Genomic DNA, 24,402 nt, shown 5'->3' on the forward strand with positions numbered 1-24,402 from the left:
GAGTCTTCGAACTCTAAACATAAAGTCGTCCATTACGACAGGTTAGCTCATTATTATGGCCATACTACGTAGTGTAAATAATTGTAAATAGTGTAAGACCATGCTCTTTTTGTTTCTAAATGTGTATTTGATTTGTATTTGGTATTTCATTTGATTTGTATTTAGTATTTGATTTGTATTTGGTATTTCATTTGTATTTGATAGCATTTGATTTGTATTTGATAGCATTTGATTTGTATTTGATAGCATTTGATTTGTTTTATTTATTGCATTTGATTTGTTTTATTTATTGCATTTAGTGTTCATGTTGTTTATTGCATTTATGCCACAGTTGTAAGTTTGGCTTCCTGTCCAGGGATTGTACTGCCCGGGACGTGCAGTCCTTGGGAAGGGGGCAGGGTTATACGGCTTTGGTATTTAAATAGCTTATGTTAGTTGAATAGTAAATTAAATGATTTTATTTCCCGCGCAGTGCAGCGCGTGATGAATATTAAAGGAAAGCTAAGCCGGAAAATTGAAAATACAAGAGCGCGTGCATACCTCTTTTTGATTTCGAGAAAGTTCCAGCAAGTTCTCGTGCGCGATTTAAAAATCTTAAAAAAAGGAGGAAAACCTCTCAGTTCAGTTAGTCAGTTATTTTAGTTAGCTTGTTGTTGTTTTAAGAGTTTGTTTAGAAAACTTCTCTTGTTGATTGTATTAAATTCGTGGATTAGCTTTCTTTAGCTGTTTTGAATTAACTTGAATTAACTTCTGTTGAACGTTTGAGTAGTTAAGATAACTACTGTGAGAAATTGTAATACTGAAAGAATATCTGAGGGAATTTTTGTTGTGATAATAATAAATTTTTTTACATTTTTCATCGGACTTGTGCATTCATTTCGTAACGAACCCGTACGCACGCAACACTATCATAGAATATCCGTTGCCGGAAACTATACACAAATTTCGTTCCTCCTTAGAAATGATGAATTTCTATAGCAATTACATAAAAAATGGCGCAGAAACGCAAGCTCTTCTTCATGAACTTTTGAAAGCATCTACCCCCCCCCCCCCAAAAAAAAAAAAAAAAAAAAGATCGACGCAAACTATCATGGACTAATGAAACAAGAAAAAAGTTTTGAAAAATACAAACAAGATATTGCTCAAGTAGCGTTAATGGCTTATCCCAATTCCGATTACCCTCTGGCACATCTCACAAATGCATCTGATTGGGCTACTGGATTCGTTATTAATCGAAAAGAACCAAATGGATGGAAGCCTATTGCATTTTTTTCAAAAAAGCTTAGTGATGCCTAGAAAAATTATAGCGCTTTCAACCGCGAGCTTTTGGTATATAGTACTTATCCATTAAACATTTCAAACACTTACTTGAAGGCCGTGATTTCGTTATTTATACGGACCATAAGCCGTTAAAATTTACTTTTAAACAAAATAATAACGAAGCCTCTCCCAGACAACTGAGATAGCTACAATGTATCTCACAATTCTCTACTAACCTATGCCATATAAGTAGTTAAAACAATGTGGTTGCAGAAAGGCTATCTAAAATTGAGGATATCTATTCACCTGTTGTTGATTTTGAACTGATAGTAGATGTACAGATTAATGGTGATGAACTGCAACAGTTGAAATTAAATTATTGCATATTAAATATCACTAATTACCATCAGGAAAACTCTTATATTGCGATAACTTTACTTCCAATATCAGACCCTTCATACCTAAAAAAACTTTTTGGATGAAAATATTTAATACAATTCATGGTCTAGCTCACCCTGGAATCTTTAGTACTGTAAAAGAAATGATTAAAATATTCATTTGGCCAGGTATAAAAAAAATCTGATGTGTACACCACATGACTTCCTTGTACGGAATATTAAATTATACGCATTTTTTTGCATTTTATTTAAACTTATTAGATTGAATTAAACCTACTTCGCCGACATAAACCACAATAGAATAAACGCATTCTTTAAAATTCACTTTGTTTACCATAGCGACACTCTGGCGCTAGGTTTACTTAACAGTATTATATTTCATTCATATTATAACTCAGAATGCACAAAATGTATATCATTTAAAGAATTATTTAATCGTTGCCACATGTTCTATTCAAATACTATAATAAAGCTAGAACTATGTATAAAAGAAATTAAGCAAACAAAACAAAACAGAAACAGTTTTTCACAGACGATTCAGTATTTCTCATTTAATTAATTCAGTTCTCACTTCGCGAGAAGGCAAAAATACATAAAAACTCAAAATATCTATATTAAAAATTACGAAGTAAATTTCAAACGCTTATTTCCTCGAAAAAATTCCAGAAAGAATTAAGCATGATTTAATTGGCAATAATAAATGAATGCGTTATCTTTGTTGTTGCGAAGCTAAGTTTCTCTAGATTGGCAACAAATCCGCTAGTCTCCTGTTTCAAATGTAAACATCAATGGCCGTCATTAAAAACAGGCTTAGCGGCAATTAAACAACTTTAAAATTGTTGATAATTCTAAAAATATTGCACACAGATTTACTAAAGGCATAAAATCCTTAACCGGAAGATAAAAACAACATAATTCAATCATTTTTAAAGCAAAAAATGTACAATTTACAAAAATATAAGAGTAAAGAAACTGAGATCACCGAGCCGGGTAATGGATATATATATAAATATATTTATATACGTTTGGTGCTGCCGATTGCAACCAAAATACGAAGTGCACATCTACATGTTATAACAGTCCTATATACAAAATTTCAACGTTCTGAGGCTACTCGTTTTTGAGTTATGCGAGATACTTACGTACATACGTTCGTACAGACGCCACGAAAAATTCTCTTCAGAATTAATTTTAAAGCAGTTTTATAATTTTTTTGAAGGAAAAGAGTATTTTATTCTGTCCTTACGTACAGATATCACGCAAAAACATCGTTAAATTGCATTCGATAGCGGTCAAAATGGATATTTTCGTTGAAATATGCTGCCTGAAACTTTTCGCGATTACAATACTTCCTTTTTACTTCGTACAAGGAAGTAAAAAGATGTTAAACACTGTGCCCAAACTTGTATCGACTGTCAAAAAAATGAAGTAGCTAAATATACAAAATCCGAAAATTCTCAATATCAAGCACCAGACGAAAGATTTAGTGTCGTGCACATTGATTTAATTGGGCCTTATTCACCTACTAATGGATACATATATATTGTTTGACGTATAGTCATCGGTTTATCTCTATGGAAGTGGTAACGTTGTCAAATATCAGTGCAGAAAATATAGCAAAAGCTTTTTATGAACATTGGATTACCCGCTTTGGTGTACCTTCTTGTGTTATTACAAAGGAACTCTGTTTATTTCAGAATTATTTCGAAATTTGGCGTCGCTGTGTGGTGTAAAATTAAACCATACAACTTCTTGCCATCCTCAGAGTAATGGGAAAATTGAACGTCTACACCGTACTTTAAAAACAGCTATTAGATGTCATAACTCTCTTCGCTGGACAGAAATATTACCAACAGTTCTTATGAGTTTGCGAGTTGCTCTATATGAGAACAGTAAATGTACAATAGCTGAAATGGTTTACGGCAAATCTATTAAATTATCTGGCGGATTTTTTGAACAATCAAACTTGCCAATATCTAATGATAATTTTGTAAGTAATCTTCGAAATCAGTTGGCCCTCTTAAAGCTCTACCAATGCAAATTCAAATGTAAACAAAAGATTTTTATCCGAAAGGATTTCTACACATGCTGGCGTGTGTTTCTGTGGGTTGACAGAGTAAAAAAAAAAAACCTTTGGAGCCCTCATACGAAGGACCCTTTTTGGTACTGTAAGAACCCGAAATATTTTCTTCAATCAATTAAAAATAAACAAGTTAATATCTCTGTGGATAGATTAAAGACAGCTTATGTGTTACAGCCTAATGAACGTTTGCCTCCAACTTCAGAAAATAATCTTACATCTGTGCCAAGTCAGCAACTAGAACAGCCTAACAAAGCAACACGCTGAGGAAGACAAGTAAATCATCCTGTTAGTTTCAATGACGTTATTGCTTTTTTCTTTTTTTTTTTTTTTCCAAAGTTAGCACTTTGAAAAAAAAAAAAAATTATTTGCTTAGGAATATGTAGTAATTCAGAAAAATCCTCAATTTAAAGGTCCGTTCCATTTTTAACGATATTTGTATGGGAAAAACATGCATCTTGAAATGAAGAAATACGTTAAATTTATGCCATGAATCTATGTATATAAAGAAGAATGTTTTTGTTTGTTTGTTCGCGATTCCATCACTTTTACAGCTATCGTCACCAAACTTTCTACAATTCTTTTCCGGGTCCTGGGAAAAGTCCACGTCCTCGTTTTTTTAAAGGGAAAAAAAAAAAAAAAAAAAACCTTGAAATCACATTTATGAATTAAAAACTCTGAAAACGGCTAATTTTCGATTTTCATTTTTAATTTTTCAGTGGCAACCGTCTCGCGCGTTGGAGATGAAAATGCTTTATTCCGAAAAGTGTTGCTACTGCTCGCTTTCAAATCGTAGAGTTTGTTAACCAAAAATTTGTAAGTTTTACAAAATCTCCTCTCTCTCTATATATATAATAATTAAATAATAACACATAAAGAAGAATGTCTGTTTGTTTGTTTGATCGCGTTATTGATTTGTGATCAATTATGATAAATGTTTTGCCACATTTAATCGATTAAAATTGAATATAGGGGAATTATTGGATAGAACTTGAGTTTTTACGACTACCATTTCATTAGAAAGACGAAAATCATGAAAAACTGTGCCATCGTTGCTGATATAATGAGAGAGAATTAGTTTATTTTTCTATCGAAATTTTTTATGTGAGTTCTATATCGCGTCAGAGTGAAAAATATTTGCGTTGCATTGTATTTTTTGCATCAATATTAGAAACGGATTACAGCGGTATCGTTCTCTCTGTTTAGATACATTACTCTCAATCTAACTTAACTGGCATCGAGTACTTCCGCTAGTATTAAATAAAACGGAAAAGAATTACATATATATCGCAAGATAAATTCCTTACACAGCTATCTATATTTGATTCATAAATATATACAACCAATAATCATCTAAAACTGATAAATAGTCGTTAAGTTGATTTTAGGGACACGAGAAAAGGCAACCATTTGTGCAATAGTATATATTTCAGAATTTAAATTGATAATACGTATGTTGGTACTGCAAAATGTGCTTAATTACTGTAATTTCGTTTTGGTGTAATTTTAAATAGTTATAGTGTTCAATACAGTTCATAAAGATGCAATTAAAAGAAACTTTATTTATATATTTGACCTGTATCGGTTTCTATTTCCCAATAAGAAACTGCTAATTTCAAAGTTTTCTTCGTACCCCCCCCCGGTAGGTAGTAATTATAGAAAATATAGAATTTTCACAGATAACAAATAGCCTCATCATAATTGATGATTATGTAATGATAATGTTTTTTAATGTATGAAATCTGAGTCTGTAGTAAAGATGCGTCAGTACTGCAGTCAAAAAGACGAATTTTCTTATATTAATTGTTAAGCACCCGAATTTGACTTTGTTCCTGGTTCGCTAATGAAGAAGGAAGCTTAAAACTTTTAAAGGTGGGGGGGGATATTTCACATATTTCTTGAAATACATTCAGTAATTTTATTTAAAGTGACATATATTACTGTTAAAAAATATCAGCTTTACGTTGAGTGTAAAAATGTGGTGCACAGGTTTCAGAAACAGTATTTATGCGTCTCTAATTTTATGAAAAAAATCTACTTCTTCTGATTTTTATCTAATCCCAGCTTTTAACAAGATACTTATGCAGTTTTTACCCTCAAAAACTAGCAAGATGGGTTTTCAATAATAGCCTATTTTGTTTATATTTTGATGCAGTTTTCTATGGCAGTATAGCCTGATTAGTTATCAATACAGCAAGATTTGTTCTTCGGCGATCAGTTTTTTCACCAACAGAAGAGAAAAGGAGAGGATCAACGAGATTGCAATGTAATGGAATTCGGAAATATTTTTCGTAGAGAGAAAACAAGTTTATTTTCCTTTTTTTCTCTTCATGCTAAATTATGTCATTTTGATAGACGATAAATCTTCTTTCTACCATTTACTTTGTAGATGTATGATTTTTTTGTTTCACATTATTCACAGTATAATCTGACTAAAGAACTTATTTATTTAAGAATCCTGTTTCCAATAAATGTCTTCCTTATCTCTTTCTCTCTCTCTTTTTTTTCTTCGTGGTTATTGGCAGAAGATTTGAAATGGAAGTTAGAATGGAACAAATAGGCAAATGAAAAACTAGAATAGAAGAGAAACACGCCAATGTGACAATCAAAATCGCAATAACAACCTTGTATGTAGCGTACATATATTAAAACACTCAATCGATTTCGAGGTCAGCTAACGGTCCCTCCTCATTAGGAGAACGAAATTACTAGAAAGGGGGAAAAAGGCAAATGAAAGTTAGAATAATTCACAATGGTAAAGCATTCCAAAGGTTTAGCCTAAGAACGGAAATACACTCATGAAAAATTTTGTACGAGAAACTGGTTCATATTTAAGTTGCAAGGAATTATCCCCTTCCCCAAGCGTCTGTCGTAGCGTAAGTGATTAGCTCGTACAGCTAACAACTGGAGGATTCGTGTTTCCAATCCTAGGATTGGCAAAGTTATTTTTCACGTTTCTTTCTCCAAAAGTACTTCATAGTGTCTCTAATAGTTCTCAGACAAAAAACGGGGTAAATGATAACTCATTACTGTTTGAATTTGGTCGACTGTGTCTCTGCATCTTTGCAATTGCCCTTTAAATCGAAGAGAATATAAACCCGAGGAAAGCACAGCTGGTCTTTCATGCTCCTCGTTCCAAAAAGTAGTAATAGTTTCTGTAAAGATTTCGAAGTTCTGATAAAACTGCATGAAGACACCCTTCCTCTTACCTCCTCCAAGGAGGAAAAAAAAAAAAAAAAAAAAAAAAAAAAAGAGGTCCGTACAGGGCACCTAGCTATCAATCGCCAACACAACTAACAATATTCAACAGCATTAATCACTCCAGTTATTGATGGTTTATAGCAAAGAATTAATAAATCTTCCAAGATCCGTCATTGCAACTCTAGACCATTTTTTTAGGTTTTTCTTCTGTTAAAATTAACCAAAATTTTACTTTAACTAGTGAATTCAACTTATTTGATGCCTCTTTAAATTCAACAAAATGTTATAATCTGTCTATCCCAAAACTAGATATTTTATCTCATATGTTGACTTTTCCCTGAATATGCTTCTTCTTTTTTTAAATTGATTGCTCCAATAGATAAATATAAATTTTCAGTTCATTCTCGAAGAGTTGATTTAATGGGAGTGATCAAACTAATTTTTCACAAACGAAGAAAATTGATAGTTCTTTTGGGGGGGAGGTTATGTTATTGCACTGGATATTAGGGTATCTGCCAAGAAGAGAAAAAGCTTCGTGGAGAACGTTTTAAGGGAAACTGATCTGTATCAACATAACAAATGGGGAAAATTATGAAACCTGCCATGCACTTAATCTGTTTCCTGGAATCGGAACCTAGTCGAAATATTGGTGTTTAGCATCATCACCACTTAACGGCTCTCGGACAGGCTGATCATTTGTCTCTTGAAATACATAAAAAATTTTCATTTGAAATCAGTTGGAAACAAAAGCTAAATTTTGCCTTTTATCTATGTCCAGGATAGAATGCACTTCTGCGTTTCTTCCAAGACCTGAAGTGGGTAATAAAGTTTCTTTACGTAAGCCAAAGTTATGAATTTATAAACATTATTTCTAAGCTTTTCTTCATACCTGTATGGTTGCTAAAATATTCTTAATTTGAGCCTTAAAAATGAAGTTAAATTAAATGTTTGTTTTTACAAAACGCAGCAAATATTTTAATTGAAATATGTAAAAGATGTTGAGAAGTGTCATGCAAAAAAATATTTCCGTACGCAATACGCAAATTAATCCTGACATCTTCTCAGTAAATTTTTGCCCTCAGTAAATTTCTGAAGCTGGATTATTCGCAAGCGTCACAAAGACATTATATTAAGAGAAAATTAATTCTAGCTTCGAGCTGATCGTCTTAAAATGGAAGTTTCTAAAGCTATTCGTGAGTTGGTGGTTCAGCTATGAAATGGCGCATTATAAAACAAACTGGGGAAATTATTTATGAAGTTAAAGAATATTATTGGAAGATACCAAGAGCTTCAAGCGTTTGGGGATAGAAATCGGTCTAGAAAATCTCCAAAACTAAACTGTTCGCATAAAAAAGTATCACGAGTAAGATTAAAGGTGATCAATGAATAAGTGTATTTCAACTCGCAGCTGACTTAAAGGCTTATGGCAACACTGAAGTGACCCTCTGAAGATGAGAAATGTCATTAAAAAGGCAGCTTGACATGGTATCGACGAGCGACTTTATGGTATCGACGAGTTTACAAAAAATCCTTTAAATAATTCTTCATCTTTCTGAGATTTGGTTCTTTTCGGAGATATAACAAAATTTAATACCTATGATTAGCTGGACGAGTTGTTTTGCGGAGAAAATCAAATCAACAGACGCTAACTAAGAATTAATATGAAACTACTAAACACCATGGCAGAGGCGCGATGGTTTAGAGGGGCTGTGCTGCTGATATCAGCAGTTTACATTTTATGAAGCAAATATGAATAGGTACATGTATCTTGACATTCTAAAGCAAAACGACTTAATCATTGCAGAAAAAATGTTCCTTGGAACTACATTTACTTTTTAATGGGACAACGATCCTAAAAATGTAGAGGCATTATGTTATTTTTTGAAGTAGGAGACGAGAAAAAGGAGCAATACCCTCGCCGGGACTCGAACCACGGACCTTTCGAATATGCGCCGAGTGTGTTTCCCACTGCACCACAAAGGCATGCTAAGAAGGCGGGAGAAATACTTTATATACTCCCCCTTTTAAAGGGCGACTGGGGATTAGGGAATCCAGTCGCCAAATCATGGTGGTGGAGAATGCTCATCCACTATCTTTTTTTAGTTCGGGCCCTACTGTAGAGACATTAGGATATTTAGAAGCAGGTGACATGAAAAATGTGCAGTGCCCTCGCCGTGATTCGAACGTCGGACCTCTCGAATGCGCGCCGAGTGTGCTGTCCATTACACCACGAAGGCATGCTAAGAAAATACCTTATAGTGTCAGTGCAGTTGGTGTGAGATTTAAAAACGAATGAAACAATCCGTAAAAGGAATGAAACAATCCGTAAAAGGAATGAAACAATCGGAATAAAAAAGGAAAAATCCATGACATATTTCTTGTCTCTTTATGATGGGAAAGAAAGAAAAATAGTACGCTTTAAGGTAACATTCTCTTCAAAGAACAGAAAATAGTCAACGTGTACAACGTCGCATTTCTGTTCACAATAACTTGTTTATTAACAGTTGTATGATGCAAAAATATTTTCTTCAATTTAATCACTAAATCCCTAACAGCAGGGGTCGATCATATAAAGTCAAGTAGATAATTATATTCAAATTTCTTTCAGTAAACAGACTATATTTTAATGAAAGCACTTTGAGAATTTATGAACTATTATCATGTAATTGTTTTTAAAGCACCAATAATAAAGAATGACGTTGACAAAGACAAAACTCTTCTATAGACAAATAGCTTTTCTGGGCTAGGCTATGATTGCTTAAAGGAAGAAAGAAACAAATTTTCGAAATGTTGAGAAATAAGCTAAAAGGAAGCAAAAAATTATTATTTAGTTATAGTTTCTGCCATATACTTAATTGTATCTCATATACATATATGCTCTCCTTTAAAACTAGTAATGCATTAAAATGTTTATGCATTTAAATTACATTTATTGAAATACTTATGAATTTCGGCATCACAGATTTCCTCAATGTGTCTCTTTAAAATCAGATTGCGGAGGAAACATTTTTTCCGCCTATTATTTTTCTGCCTTTAATTTCCCTAAAGGTATTATTGATTAAAGCGCGACACCCAGTTACTGATTCTAAGCATCAATAAAGAATAACTAAAGATTTGCTCACGTGGTAGCTTTTAATTTCACTGAATTTCCTCCAAGACATATGCCATGAAACACATAAGGAAGTGCCTTCTATTCTATTTGGTAACGGGATAATTAATTGTTTTGCGTTGCTTTGTTCTTTTCTGTAATAATACGTTGGGATTAAAATGTCAAAAAACTTCATATCTTGATCCTTGAAAATGATGAAAGAAGGTATAAACAACACTTTTTGTTAATAGTTCTGTCTTTTTCTGTTTGACATATTTTAGTAAAATAGAGCAGTTACAAATAAGGATTTATTAGCAGTTACAAATAAGGATTTATGTTTTTAAGATTTGTTGTTAGTTTCATGATCTTATGTTACACTCATTAGAAAATTTGGAGACGTGACTGAAGGCAAAAATTTTCTGCTTCGTGTTTGATTTATTTGAAATGTATGAGCATTTAAAATTATGTTAATATTTAATCATATTTATTGTTATTTTTCTTTGTCAAATCAAATGGTTTAGACACATGCAACGGTACCAGAAATGGATCAGAAAGAAAATAAGTCACCTTTTCTCTGGATGAATGTTTTCTTGCGTAAGTGAGATCTAAAAGTGTAGGGCAATAGCGCAAGGGAGTAACAGCCTTTCTCCAGAGTTGCTTAAACTCCTGAACAAAATGCAAAACAGAGTCTGCCGAAAGTGTTTTTTTCCCTTGTAAAATATCAAAACAGTGACTTCTAGCCTTGCTGATGTCTGTGATTCAGATAACACTAATTAAGAAGTCCGTTTGACAGAAGCTGTGGAATTTGTAGGGTATCTATTATTATTATTATTATTACTTTACCATTATTCTTGCACAGCTGCTGTGGATTTTTCGATGCTTCTTCTTTACACTGCTACCTTTCTTTCTGTTAGATTGTGCAACCAATAGCTGAATGGATAAGACCTATAAACAATGATAATTAGAAGAATCTGGACAAAATTAAGCATGGGCTCAGATCCTGGAAAATAGGCATGAGCTTTTTCATGGTTTTCCCCAAGCCTTCTTATGAATTTTTTCAGAATGGCATCCCTTCTTCTAGGCAGTTACCACTCGTGTACTTTGCCACCATCTACTGCAAGAGTTTGTTCTTAGCAAGTGTCGAATGGATAGAGCTAGAAGATAAATTTTATATATTTGGCTGCCTTTCAAAAGAACCCACAGATTACCGCGAAAGCTACTGTGACTGTTAATGCTATACAGTGAAACCAGACGCCGCATGTGTGGCTAATTTTTCATATACATAATCTATCTAATAAATCCATTAAAATGATGATAAAAATGAGAAAAATCTTAAAAGTTATAATCAGTATTTCTTTTCCGAGATTGAAATATTTAAAAGAAGTTAAATAAAAAATTCTTTGAGGGATACACCTACTCTTTTTCGAAATTTGTCCTCAGAAAAAAGAGCTTGATACATGGACATATAAAACTACGACTATCACTAAAGACATTCATTAAGTCTCCTCTCGAAAGCAGACTAGTAATGATTATTACAACATATTGATGAAAATAAACATATTAATATGATTCTTTAATTCATTCGGAACAGGTTAATTCTCAAATTTGTATGTAACTGGAAATAACATATTCCTGTAAATAAATTTAAATGTTACATTAATTTACCTACCAGTTGCAATTCCGGAGCTCACAAGTTTAGAATGAGGAATAGCTGAAAGCCACGAAACGCTAGTATCCCGACCCCCAAAACTATTCCCGAGTTTAAAAGAGCTCGCTGTGCTAAGTTCAATGATTTAGTGAGTGAAACCGTTTATGGCTTTTAATATTTTAGGAATGAAAAATGTGCTTAAAATGCCTTTTTGTGTTCATTTATGCTGGCTGAAATCTGACTAGATCCGGCAACATCTGTTCTGTAATATATAATAACGAATTTTATGTAACCCCATAAGCCCCTACGAGCACTTTCTAAAAATAACTGGACCCCCATGACTTCCATTAAATTATACACATCTTTTGCTTTGCAATAAAAAAGACAGGTGCACAACTAGATGCTATCGCGATCCCATATAAAAAATTTCAATGCTCTACAGCTAATCGTTTTTACGATGCGATGCGAGTTACATACATACGTGCATACGCCCGCACGTACAGATGTCACGAACAAATTCCTTTTGAAAACATTTTAAATTTATTTTAGAGTTCGCTTTAGAAAAAATATAATCCCTTATTCTGTGCGTGCGTACAGACTGCACTCGAAAAAAATTCGTTCAAAGGGATCCGGGGAAAGTCAAAATGAATAATTTTGTGTCGTCATTCTTATATGTTGGTAAATTACGCATTTTTTAAAGTGATTTAATTATGTGCTTCTTATGTTTCGTTCGGTTAAGGTTTATTTCTTTAGTTAATTTGCATGCAATAGTTGTTGAATTATCAACAATTTAAAAGTTTAAGTGGCGAGTTAACCCTAACGCCTATGGCGGCTAACGAATATTTGTTTACATTTGAAACTCAGTAGAATAGTGATTAAAGTCAGTTTCTGCACCTTCATTGTCTTTTGCCGAGTGGGATCAAAAGTAAACTTTCAGTTCTATTCACCGAAAATGTGCCTTCTTGCTCGCTGGAAAAATATTTTGTTTTTGAGCAGAAACTCTAATTTTAATTCTGATTTTTTTAAAAAACTGTATTTGGTGTTTTATGTTTCTCTGTATTTTACAATTTTTTTTTTCCCGCAGGTAGGTTTTTAGGTTTAACCTAAACCTTATCGAGGGTTTATCTTCATTAGAAGAAAGTTAACAGTCACTATGCGGACGGTGACATTTTAAAATTTAGGGAAGCTGGTTCTCTGAATGCATTGATGGAGGGGAAAATTATGCGAATATTTTTAAAATTTTCAGAAGTTAGCTCTGAACTATTAGGAGGCAAACAATACGCGAGGAAATAAGATAAACGAGAGCTAAATGTGGTTGTCCCTAAATGGAACATGCCAGAAAAGAACTAAATAAAGTTCTTCATCCATAATAGTTACACTTATCTTCTAATTAAATGATATTGGAATATCAATAAAAACAAAATACTAATTGAACATTTGGTGGATAAATAAATTCAGGGCGAAACTCGGAGACATCTTTAATAGTCGATGACCATATCGCATTTAACATATTGCAATACTAGTAGACATGATCACGTGTGGTTTATGATGCAGAATATGTTCTTAGGTTTAAATAAATCTTTTGTTTATCAGTGAAACGTAACTCCATTCTCTGAATATAAATAAAGCAATTCACTTTTAAAATAATGGATAAAGAGAGATTTAAAAAGGGACCCAAAGTGCAGCTAATATATACTATTTTTTAATATTTTTAAACTTTTCCCTACCATCAAATAGTCTTCAGAAGAAAAAAAAAAAAAAAAAACTTGGATTATTCACAAATGGAGTTTTATCATTCCGAAAGAAATGGTGCTCTATTGTCACAAAATAATGAAAGAATTATCTTCAAGTTCTGCTTACCCGGAACAAGAAAGGAAATATTCCATTTTTCGCTCAAGTACTTGAATCTCGCATTAAAATATTTTTTAAAAAATTTCTTGTTATGAATGAATTTCCTTCATGTTATTTAAATATAACTTTGAAATGAAAATTTAAGTTTATTAATTCTAAAATGCATTCAAAATAATAACATTACTGTCGCAAATGGTACGAGCAAGAATGGCAATTCTTATTTTTTAAAGCCTGGCCATGGCTTGCATAAAAAAATATTTTATCCGAAATTTTTCTACTCCTGTTGGCTCAGATGAACGGAATTTTACTGAAGTGAAAAGGAAAAAATTATGCTAATTTATTATTTGCCTTTTAGGTAAACTGCGTCGTCAGCAGCGTGACCTCTTGGACTTGGCCGATATGTTTGACACACTGACTGGCCTTGACCCCACAGATTACATTCCGTATGGCAACTGGTGTGGTTACGGCGGCCAAGGAAAGCCGGTTGACCATATAGACAGGTGAATTCATCACTCAGCGTTCCCACTACTATTTTCGTCATACTAAAATAATATCCATTGCATACGAAAAATACGAATTAAATGTGTCAAGTACCTTTTTGTGTATATGCATAAAGTTGATGTAACGATTATGTGTTTTGGTTCTTATTTACAAACCTTGATCCAAATCTGAAGTTTTAAAATTTGAATGCGAAAATAAAACATTTAAATAGGTCGTACATGCAACTTAATGTGAGAAATTTATTTTCCTGTCATTTTCTTCCAGATAAACTAAACATTTTGTTTGCTAAGTGCAATGAAATGAGATTACAGGAAATTTCATTTTTTTATCTACATCGTTTAGTACTTTGCATAAACATGGAGACTGTCTTCAACTCTAATAAATGTATATAAATATAATGTAGCTGGCCAGGCCACGTCTACTACATCAAGCAGTTGGCAAGGTAATCTGTTTCAATGGATGTACAGTATAGTTTAAGAAGAATGTGTTAGAAATATCACAAACAAATCTAATTTAAAATCTTATATCAAACAAATCTATCCAAAGAATATGGCTTCTAATATTCAATATATATCTGAAACGCAAATCAAAATAATTGTTACCAGTTTTTAAGAGCGGATTTTAATACTCGAATGCGCTTTTCACATTTCCACACGTTGCCATCCAATAATAATGAGGAGTATTTATTTAGAATCGGAAAAACTTTATACACATAAACAGTATAATTTCATGAATCATACACCAAATTTACCATATTTTTAATTAAAAAGTTCGTCTATGTCGAACACATAATGTTTTTTCATACTTTCGTAAAAGAGAGATTTTTCATTAAATAACAAAAAAGTTATAATATGAATACCCACCTTGCTTTTTTTTCGTTGTTACACTGAAAAATTTTAATAAAAGGTATTTATTTAAGTATACAACATAATGTAATATTCATTTTTTTGCGTGTGAATGAAAAACTTTTATTGTGGTTCTTTCAGTATTTTCGTAATGAGTCACATTTATTTTTGCTTAGCTGCTGTCAAATACACGATGAATGCTATGGCCAATCGGAAAAAAAGTGTTCGAATGTACAAGTTCACGTGGTGCAGTATGCTTGGAAAATAAACAATGCAACAATTATCTGCAGTAAGTTTCTCAGTTTTATGAATTTTTTAATAGGTATTGGCAATGATTTTTTCATATTTTGCTTAAGAAAAATTGCAATATAACAGTATTACCTAATAGACTGTTTTTAGTTGCGTTAATCAACCTTGCATTCGTGCTATGTTTCAGGGATTTTCAGTTATGCGGAAAATGAAAACAAGATTTCAGAAATTTTAAAAAATAAACGTACAATTGCATTAACTATCCTTGTTATTTTTTTTTTCATTTGTTAAACTTTATAGAGTCTATGGATATTCTTTGGTAGCATACAAGTTGGACTCTATATAAAAGACGAAGTAGCGAATTCTCGCTATGTCTTGAAGAATAAAGACTGCAGAAAAAAGATTTGGCTCTAGTGTAGAATTGGGTGCCCTTTCGATTAGCGACAATTTTTTTTTTTTTTTTTTTTTTTAAATTTTGGCGATGAAACCTCACTTCTGGTTACCATGATAGTTTTAACTTTGTTTTAGCTTCCTGATTTTATTTAAATGAAAATAGATTGAGGTGTACATGGACAAATTTAAGGCAGTGCGCAATGCCTAGTTTGTGTAATTCTAGGATGCTTTTTTAAGTGAAAACAGATCGATGTGTACATGAACACAGAGTTTGTGCAATTCTTTGACTTCTCATTTTGGTTTTGTGTAGCAGCCATCTTGAAACTGTGCCTTCCTGACTCCGATCTTGGCGTCAAAAAAGAATCGCCACGAAACAAGGGGCACCCAATTGTAAACTTTTACCAAAGATTTAAACAACCTTTTTATTTAAACTGAATTAAAAAATACGCACGCACTTCGTGCTCACAAGTCATCACCACTTGTGGCTACGTAAATTAACAGAAAATAAGAATGTAACAAATCACTAGTAAATTAAGATATCTAATGAGTGGCTCCTTAGCTTAACTAACGGTAAATCGGCTGCACACAGCAAAGTCGAACCGATGAATATCAGTATAAACTGAAAGGTGTCTAACACCGACTAAAGAGTTAGATTCAAATACATAGCATAAACTCGGAACTAAATCCGCTAGTACTCTTTTTTGAACTCTTGAAAAGCAGCTTAATACTGCTTCAGAAACAGGTTTAAATTTGAATACTACGTCATACAAATTTACATTCCGGCAGGAAACTGAAATCGGGAGGGAAAGGAAAGTCAAACTAAAAATAATTGGTTAGAATAAAATAAATCCTTGCAACTTGCATTGCATTATTACACAAGTATGTGCAATTTTGTTGATTTTGTCATCTGGTTCATCAAATGTTTATAAATAAGTGGGATATTTTTAAACTTTTGGCCTCAACATAATTAAAAATAAAGTTGAGTGATTGATGACGCATATTCAAATTTAAAAATTTTAAATAATATTTACAGGAGTGTCTTTTCCCGAGATAAAGTAGAACGCAGTTTTATTGATTATATAGCACGTACGATATACTATCTGCTACATAATACGTGCGTAATGGCAATAATATGATATTTTAACAAATAACAGATGCTGAAATTCCCAGTAAAAGTGTAATCAATATTAATTCATCTTAGTTGACAGCATGACGTAATTAGGTTTTCTTTCTTAAAAAATATTCATTCAAAGTGTTCACAGACCCCATTTATGCAACCGAAGCTTAAGACGTCTTGTGGCCACTTTTTGAAAAGTTTTCTTTTTAATTAGCCTATTAGCTAGTAGATTCTAAGAATAGAGCAAATTCAAGTGACAAAACACCTAAATGTAATTTGTTGTTAACCGAATGAGCTTTGTCTTGAATTAGTTCAGGGCGTATCTTTGTCTCGATAAAACAACTGTTTCGCGCAGTTTTTTTCTCAGGACCTCACAAAAGAGAATAACTCTGGTATTTGATCAAATTCTGGACTTCTGTGTTGTCTAATTGCAGCTAAGACTGCAGGTACGCATAGCTAATATATTTTAAACGAAAGCTATCCCATAGTAATTTAGTTTATTTACTTTTGAAGTAATGTAGTGAAGTACGATCATTTCAAAACATTCTTAAAAAATATGTTTTTCTAATGAAGTATGAAGTATGAGTATTTCCAAGGATGACGCTTTGGTAATAAAAATGTTCTACATCGTATTTTTCGTGTTTCCCGTTCAGAATGCATCGATAAGTTGCTTGCGAAACTCAATTGCATATTTTTTCGATACGCTTATCGTTATTTTCTTGTTCTATTGCATTTCAAATGACTTGTACAACCTATATAGTATCTTAAGAAAGATGCCTCTTGGAATGATATTTTCTACACTTATCAGCTATATCTGCGGATTATGCATTCGTTTAACTTTAATGAAAAAAAGAAGAAGTATTTTTCTTATGTTAGACTGTGTGAAAGAACTATACGTCGATATGGGAACGGAATACTTTCAGCACAAAAACAGAAGACTCAAATTCTTTTTATTTGGCAGTATTGCCACCATTTTGCCTGCATTCCATACAGGATATTATCTTCTTTCTTGTATGTCACCAATGAAGCTAATCATCCATCAGCAACACACTTTTTTCGAATGGTACTCGAATACAACATGGATATCCCTATCTTCAGTGGTAATAGTAGATGCTGCCGTTCAACAGCAACTTTACCTTCTCCCAGGTCTTTGTATAGTATTTTGTTGCTATATCTTCAGTAGCATGAGCATAATTGTTTTCTCTTTCAATGAAAAACTTAAAAATCTTGATTGTTGGTCACCGCAAGAAATTTTACGCTACTTTGCAAAATACTCACATAGAATGTTTGTTTGTATAGAGAAGATTGAAGATTCGCTATCGTCACTGGTAGGTTTGCTATATGGGTATATGATGTGGAACATACTAAGTGACATGACATTATTCATAAAATGCTCAGTGAGTCAAGAGGAATTCGTTAATCATCTGATTGAAATGGCATCGCTTGTAGTGGTAATTCCCGCTTTTCTCTTTCTTAGTTTTAATGCAGCAAATGTTCATGATGCTGCTTTGAAAGTGAAACAAACCATGCATAGACTTGTAACGCATAGCAGTCAATATGAAGAATGTACGGTGTTGCTGAACATGGCGGAAAATTTTCCCTCAAGGGCTATCATCACGTGTTGGCGGATGCTTGCTTTGAAAAGAGGAATTGTGTTGCAAACTGCCAGTGCTCTTTTTACCTATGGTATAATAATAACTCAAATTGAAGGAACACTTCATTATCAACCTGAGGATTTAAAAAACTGAAAATGCCAATTACTTTTTAAATACGAAACAGTCATTGAATATCTGTGTGGGTTGCAAGCACACATCTTCTAATCTATGAGTTCATTGTTAAATATGTTACTTCAGCTGAAAAAAGAAACATTGACAGATTTAATTACTGTATTTAATCGCGTAATAGTCGCACATTTTTTGCTAATTTTTCATCGTGAAAGTCTTGGTGCCACTATTATGCGGGAAAATCTAGTACACAATATTGTACACTTTTGGCGATTTTTTCCGCTTCAAAACGGGGGTGCGACTATTGCGCTAGCAAACACGGTAAATTGAATTTATTTTGAATTTAGACACTAGGATCATATTTAAAAAAGTAACAATTCAAACATGATTCGATATTAAAGCATTAAATCAAATCTACAAATTAATGCCAGTTGGTTGAAATGTTCTTATTTTGAAATTTTAAGCTAATACGTACCACATATATCTGCTGTTAATATTACTTTTTGCTCTGGATTTGTGCCGATATTTGTAGCTTGTAACGTCTATATGCTTGTCTCTGCTGTATCAAGTAGACATTAGTGCAAATTTAAAGACATCCAAGTACTTAAATTTAATGAGATAAAACATCTTATTTCGGGGACAAAAATAAGATGTTATGCATAACAATGTTAACTAAATTAAGGCTAATAAAAGCTTTTAAATCTGAAAACGAAAAGGCAAATGGGAACTACAATCATGAAATGTAATTTCTAAACATTATTAACACTTCAAAGTGTTTCTAAACATTACTGACTGTTCTAACAATGTTTTTAAGTAAGTAAAAGGATTTAATTAGAAATACTTTCACTCGAAAATATAGCTTTGAAATGATTTGAAAATTAGGCCTAACAGTTACTTAAGCTACAAGTAATTATCTGCGGCTTTTAACAAGGTTCATAAGTGATTCTTCTAATATATGAGGGAAGTTTTCAGTGAACTTCAATCCTCAATTGCCCCAAACCACCTCCATCTTTTTTCCGCACTACCCTCAAATCAAGAATCTGCAAAATTGTTGCTTTCAGAAAGAATTTTGCAGATTGATGCATTTGGCAGTTCGACAAGCGATTTATTTATTTATTTATTTATTTTCAATTTGATTTTGGATTGCCGAAAAATAATTCTCACATATTCACCTCGTCCATCTCTGCCATTGCAGTTTAAAGCATCGAAAAATAATATAGAAATTGCATCTAAGTTAAAATAGCAAACAGCTATAGATTCGTATGTATTGTTGGTATTCAAGTATGCCATTTATGTAACTATTGAAATGTTACATAAATGGCATACTTGAAATGTTGCATAAATAACTCACTAAAATGCCTATTTAATTACGAGATATGGAAATAAATTGAGCTGAAAATGTTTCACAGCATAACTGTATTTTTATGAGCAAGAATCAGATTCAAATGATTTACTTTCTGCTGAAATATGAAATTTCTGTTTCTGTAATCGTATGAGGGTGACGGTTCAGTCTAGCTCTTTTGTTTCTTTATTACCAAAATTTATGAAAACCCTTTTATTCTTCTACTAAATTCTCATTGCAAGATCCAAATAACATTTAAAACAAAAATGGAAACAAAATAAATGAGCACAATAAGATTAGAGCATAATATCAGCTAACACATTTGGGAAATGAAGCTTAAAATAAATACACCAAAACTTTATTCATGAAATACCTTTGTAAAGGCAAATAGCCTTTTTGAAATCTTTGATAACTATAAATTTATAAATTAAAGCCAATTTTTTTATATTTGAAAGAAGAATTTAATCTTAGAAATGAGCGGTGTGTTATTCTTACACAGGGCTAGAAAAAGAAGAGAGGATCATTGGTGCACTTTTAATAAAATTATAAATTGATGATTAACAATCCAGATTCATACAGGAAAGTGTTTTTTAAGTGTTTTTCTAAAGGTTATAAGGTATTTCTCCCACTTCCCTAGCGTGCCTTCGTGGTGTAGTGGTTCAGCACACTGGGTCGATATTCCAGAGGTCCGTGGTTCGATTCCCGGCGAAGGCGGTTGCATATTTTTTATCTTTCTGGCTTCCAAAATATCCTAATGACTCTACACGTGGCGCCAGAACTAAAAGGGTGGTGGATGATGATTCTCCACACCCAGGATTTGGCGACTGGGTCCCCTAAAAACCCCAGTCGCCCTTTAAAAGGTGGATTATATAAGGTATTTCTCCCGCTTTCTTGGCATGCCTTCGTGGTGTGGTGGTCTGCACGCTGGGTACGTATTCCAGAGGTACGTGGTTCGATTTCCGGCGAAGGCGTTGCATATTTTTCATCTTTCCTGCTTCTAAAAAATACCTAATGTCTCTACAATGGCACATGAGGTCTATTTACTTATCTTCACACAAGTTCAGACTAAAGGCAGTCATGCAAGACATGTAATCTAAGTGAAGCTGCCGAAGAAAACGATGAACAAGAATGACTCCTCTGTCAAAATGAGTTTAATGTTTTTCATAAATATTTTTCCCAAATATTTTTCACAAATATATAAATATTGCATATTTTATGCTTTTATTTTTATACCTTTGCATATTCAAGAAACAAAATTTTCTTACATTGTCTTAAATAATATAAGGAATATTTTATTATTACTTGAAGTTACAAAAAAACTTGATGAAAATTAAGAAAAGTAAATCATTTTCCAGCAGTGCATAGTATTGTTTTTAACATTTATAAAAATATCCTTCATTTTTTTAAATAATGGGCTTTTTATTTTCTTTGTCGCAATGTTCTGCGATTTCTTTAACATCAAATATTAAGTTGTGAACATCTTGCTGCTGTTCATTAGACAGAAGTTTTCAAATATAGAAAGGAATTATTATAATCTTCGTTCTTGTAAAACGTTCAATATAGTTATGATTCGTTGACAAAACACATACTTTTGTTTAAACTTGCCAATAGTAACGCTAGTTATAATTAGCATGGGAAAATGGGAGGTTCACAACAGCGTTGAGCAGCGAATAGCCATTAGATCTTTGACTGACGAAGATGACATTATTTCTCAGATTTATCCGAGACTTAAAAATCATATTGAAATATATTTCTCTTTCTAGAATGTATTTTTCGCGCACGTCTTTTTAAGAAAGCCAAGTGAGTGGTGGAAATGCACCATATGTTCATCACCTGAGCATCTAAGGCGATGAAGACAAACTGACTGCTATTGATGCACTAATTCGTATCAGTCGGATAATCACTGTCAAAGGAATCGCGAAGGAGCTTAAAATAAATGTTGATAGTGGAAAAAAATGAGTTGAATATCGTTTTAAATTTAATAAGTTGAGCACTAGGTGAGTTCCCCGTCTTTTGATGCCTGAACACAAAGTGGGAAGTTTCATTGTTTGCGGCGATATGAAAAGAATGAAGACAAGCGTTTATACTGTATAATGATTTGAAACCATGGGTGACTACTTCACTGCAGAGTCATAACGGGCAAACATGGATGGCAAAGAAATCCAAGTCTAACGGAGTTGTAAAATAATGCATCAAAATGTATTTTTATTCTTCTGGAATTAAACTTCATGGGAGTTGGAGCAAATGGTATTGCAGTGACAGGTATCTGTACATAAAACAGTACTAAGTCTTTTCGCTGTACTCAGTAAATAAAGCTTAGCTGATAAATTCTTGTTTATATTTGGATGCCTCTCACATGAACAACAATAACAGGTAGACTAGAAGAGAAACACGCTAATGTGACAATCAAAATCGTAAAAAACAACCTTATATTTAGCGTAGGTATAATGAAACACTCAATCGATTTCGAGGGCAGCTAAAGGTCCCTCCTCATCAGGAGAAAGAAATACATAGAAAGAAGAAAATAGGAGAAGGAGTCACAGAAACACGTAGTGCTTATCAGCACTGCACGTGGTTATAACTAGATTTTTAATCAGAGTTGCACTGGCCGCTTACTTTTACTGAGCCAGGCTGTCTGATCAAGCATAAAGAAATATTAGCGAACTTAAAATAGGGAGCGAGGGGTAAATGCACCTTACGCTCAAAATCTGAACTTCAAATTTCAGAAATAACTGCGAAAAGTAATCAAATTTGTTCACATTCAATAAATTTTCCAGTAGATTTACTTTTCTTTTAAAATTATAGGTGACGAAGCGAACTGTGAAGCAAGCATATGTAAGTGTGATAAAGAAGTTGTGGAATGTATCGCGCAGCACAGTCACACGTACAGTGAATATTACAGATTTATAAGGAAGTCTAGATGACCAGCCGCAGTTAAATTTGAAAACTTTTATCTTGTAAATACATTTCCAGATCTAATATACTACGGAAGCTTTACTTCCAAAGATTAAATCCCAAGAATCAAAATACTTTATGTATCCAAAGTTGAGCATTATTTTTATTTGTATCACTAAATTTTTTTTAAATAATTGTTTATCCTGTAGGAAAAAAATATTAAAAAGAGTTCACTGTATTTAATAGTGTGAATAAATTTTGTTGTGTGACTTAAAATGCCTGTTTGAGAAAAATAAAATTAAAAAAAAATCTGTACGTCCAAACGGGCGTTTTTTTAACGTTTTGTGTGTAACCTTTATTTATTAAATACCATGTTCTTTGCAATCATAAAATTCAGTTCAATAGCAATATCGCAAAATAATTTTAAAATTAGCATATTTTTAAAATTTCTGATACAGTTACGCACGGTGGAGATAAAAAGTTTTTTTTCTTTTTTTTCCGTAGAGTGTTGTTATTGCTCGTTTTGAAATCCTTGAGTTTGTTAATCAAAAATTCGTTAAAGTTTTACAAAATATGAAATCGATCATAAAACAAATTCCAAATCTCAAATTTGGTCTTCCACATGCCTATATATTCGTAGGAGGATTACGTCATTCAAAATTCGATGGCTCTATGTACCGTTGCTTTATCACAATGCGAGAAATATACATACATTTATGCAGTTTTTCATTATTTAATTGCTTCAAATATAATGCAGGACTCTAACATTTGGTGGCAACAGTTTGAAAAGTGAAACGGACATTTATAGCGATTCAACACAAAATAGCAAAACGAAAACAATAGTTCTTCAGGGACAAAACCATTTTGGATTAATAAGCCAAATGCAATGAAAATTTAAAATTTTAGCTATAGAAAGTCATTTTCATTAACATATTTATGCTATTTTAAATCTACGTTCATTGTGTTATCTTCTGTGTACAGTGAAATAACTTGTGGAGAACTAGGGACTGCAAATTTTATATCTTATTAAAAACTTAATTTATAAGCATAAATAATAAACATAAAATAATAAATTATTATAAGCTTATAAACTTAATTTATAAGCATAATAGCTGCATAGTATTACAGTTTAATCTAAAATATGTTAATTAAATTTTTGAACGGAAAATGACATATAAATCTAAGTCGTTATTTAAAATTCATAAATTACGTACTTAACAGTTTGATTGTCATTGAAAAAATTTTTATTTGAGTAATGATAAAAATTATTTGAATGGTGTATCAGGTTCAATGTTCCGTCTTACCTTCTTCCGGAACATGCAAGGACCTGACCCGGAACAGAGAGCTTACTAAAGCTATGTTCAAAACTGTGGGAAGTAGACAGGATACACAAGAAGGGTATACAAAACCCTTCATTTTTCTCTATTTACAATAACTTCCGTACTTCGGAATACACAGACCCGCTACTTGGGGTCTAACGTAAAAATATAAAAATAAAACTAAACTCTAATTTAACCTTAAAATAATAAACGTGGAAGATTGGCCTTATATTAACAGGAAGCCGTATGTAGTACAGAGAACTGTGAACACTACAATACGTTTAAAAATTATCAAGAGGATTAAAACCTCTGGCCTGGAAGGCAACCAGCAACTGAGTAAAACTTCTAAGGTAAGCGGCCTGCTTCGACTAACTGCTTCCTCTCTCTCGCTTGGCAAAAAGCCACAACTTAAATACTTGGCGTTCGCCAGACAAACTTTTCATAAATACATTAACGCTTATAATTCTGGCCGGAAGTAGAAAATAAGAAGT

The 24,402-nt window shown here is 32.6% G+C and overlaps 1 protein-coding gene and 1 non-coding gene across 3 annotated transcripts in view; both read left to right on the forward strand.

Moving 5' to 3' along the window:
- LOC118205685 (phospholipase A2 SSD387-like) overlaps positions 1–22,930 on the forward strand; it is a 38,599-nt gene extending 15,669 nt beyond the window's left edge. Inside the window, exons 1-4 of one of the 2 annotated variants that reach the window (XM_085810901.1) lie at positions 10,225–10,252; positions 13,882–14,026; positions 15,049–15,161; positions 22,503–22,930. In XM_085810901.1, coding sequence (XP_085667027.1) covers positions 10,240–10,252; positions 13,882–14,026; positions 15,049–15,161; positions 22,503–22,621 — 390 coding nt within the window. In that variant the 5' untranslated portion in view covers positions 10,225–10,239 and the 3' untranslated portion in view covers positions 22,622–22,930. Of the gene's footprint in view, positions 1–10,224; positions 10,253–13,881; positions 14,027–15,048; positions 15,162–22,502 lie in introns of those variants that run through there. The other variant, XM_035377983.2, reaches the window with a different exon arrangement.
- TRNAI-GAU (transfer RNA isoleucine (anticodon GAU)) lies at positions 20,338–20,411 on the forward strand. Its single transcript has one exon. It is a non-coding gene; the product is annotated as a tRNA-Ile (tRNA).
- Positions 22,931–24,402: the final 1,472 nt, after the last annotated feature.

This window comes from Stegodyphus dumicola, chromosome 2 (assembly GCF_044657685.1).
Source record: "Stegodyphus dumicola isolate Sdum_Otavi_A_Nest chromosome 2, ASM4465768v1".
In the NCBI taxonomy this organism is placed as follows: Eukaryota; Metazoa; Arthropoda; class Arachnida; order Araneae; family Eresidae; genus Stegodyphus; species Stegodyphus dumicola.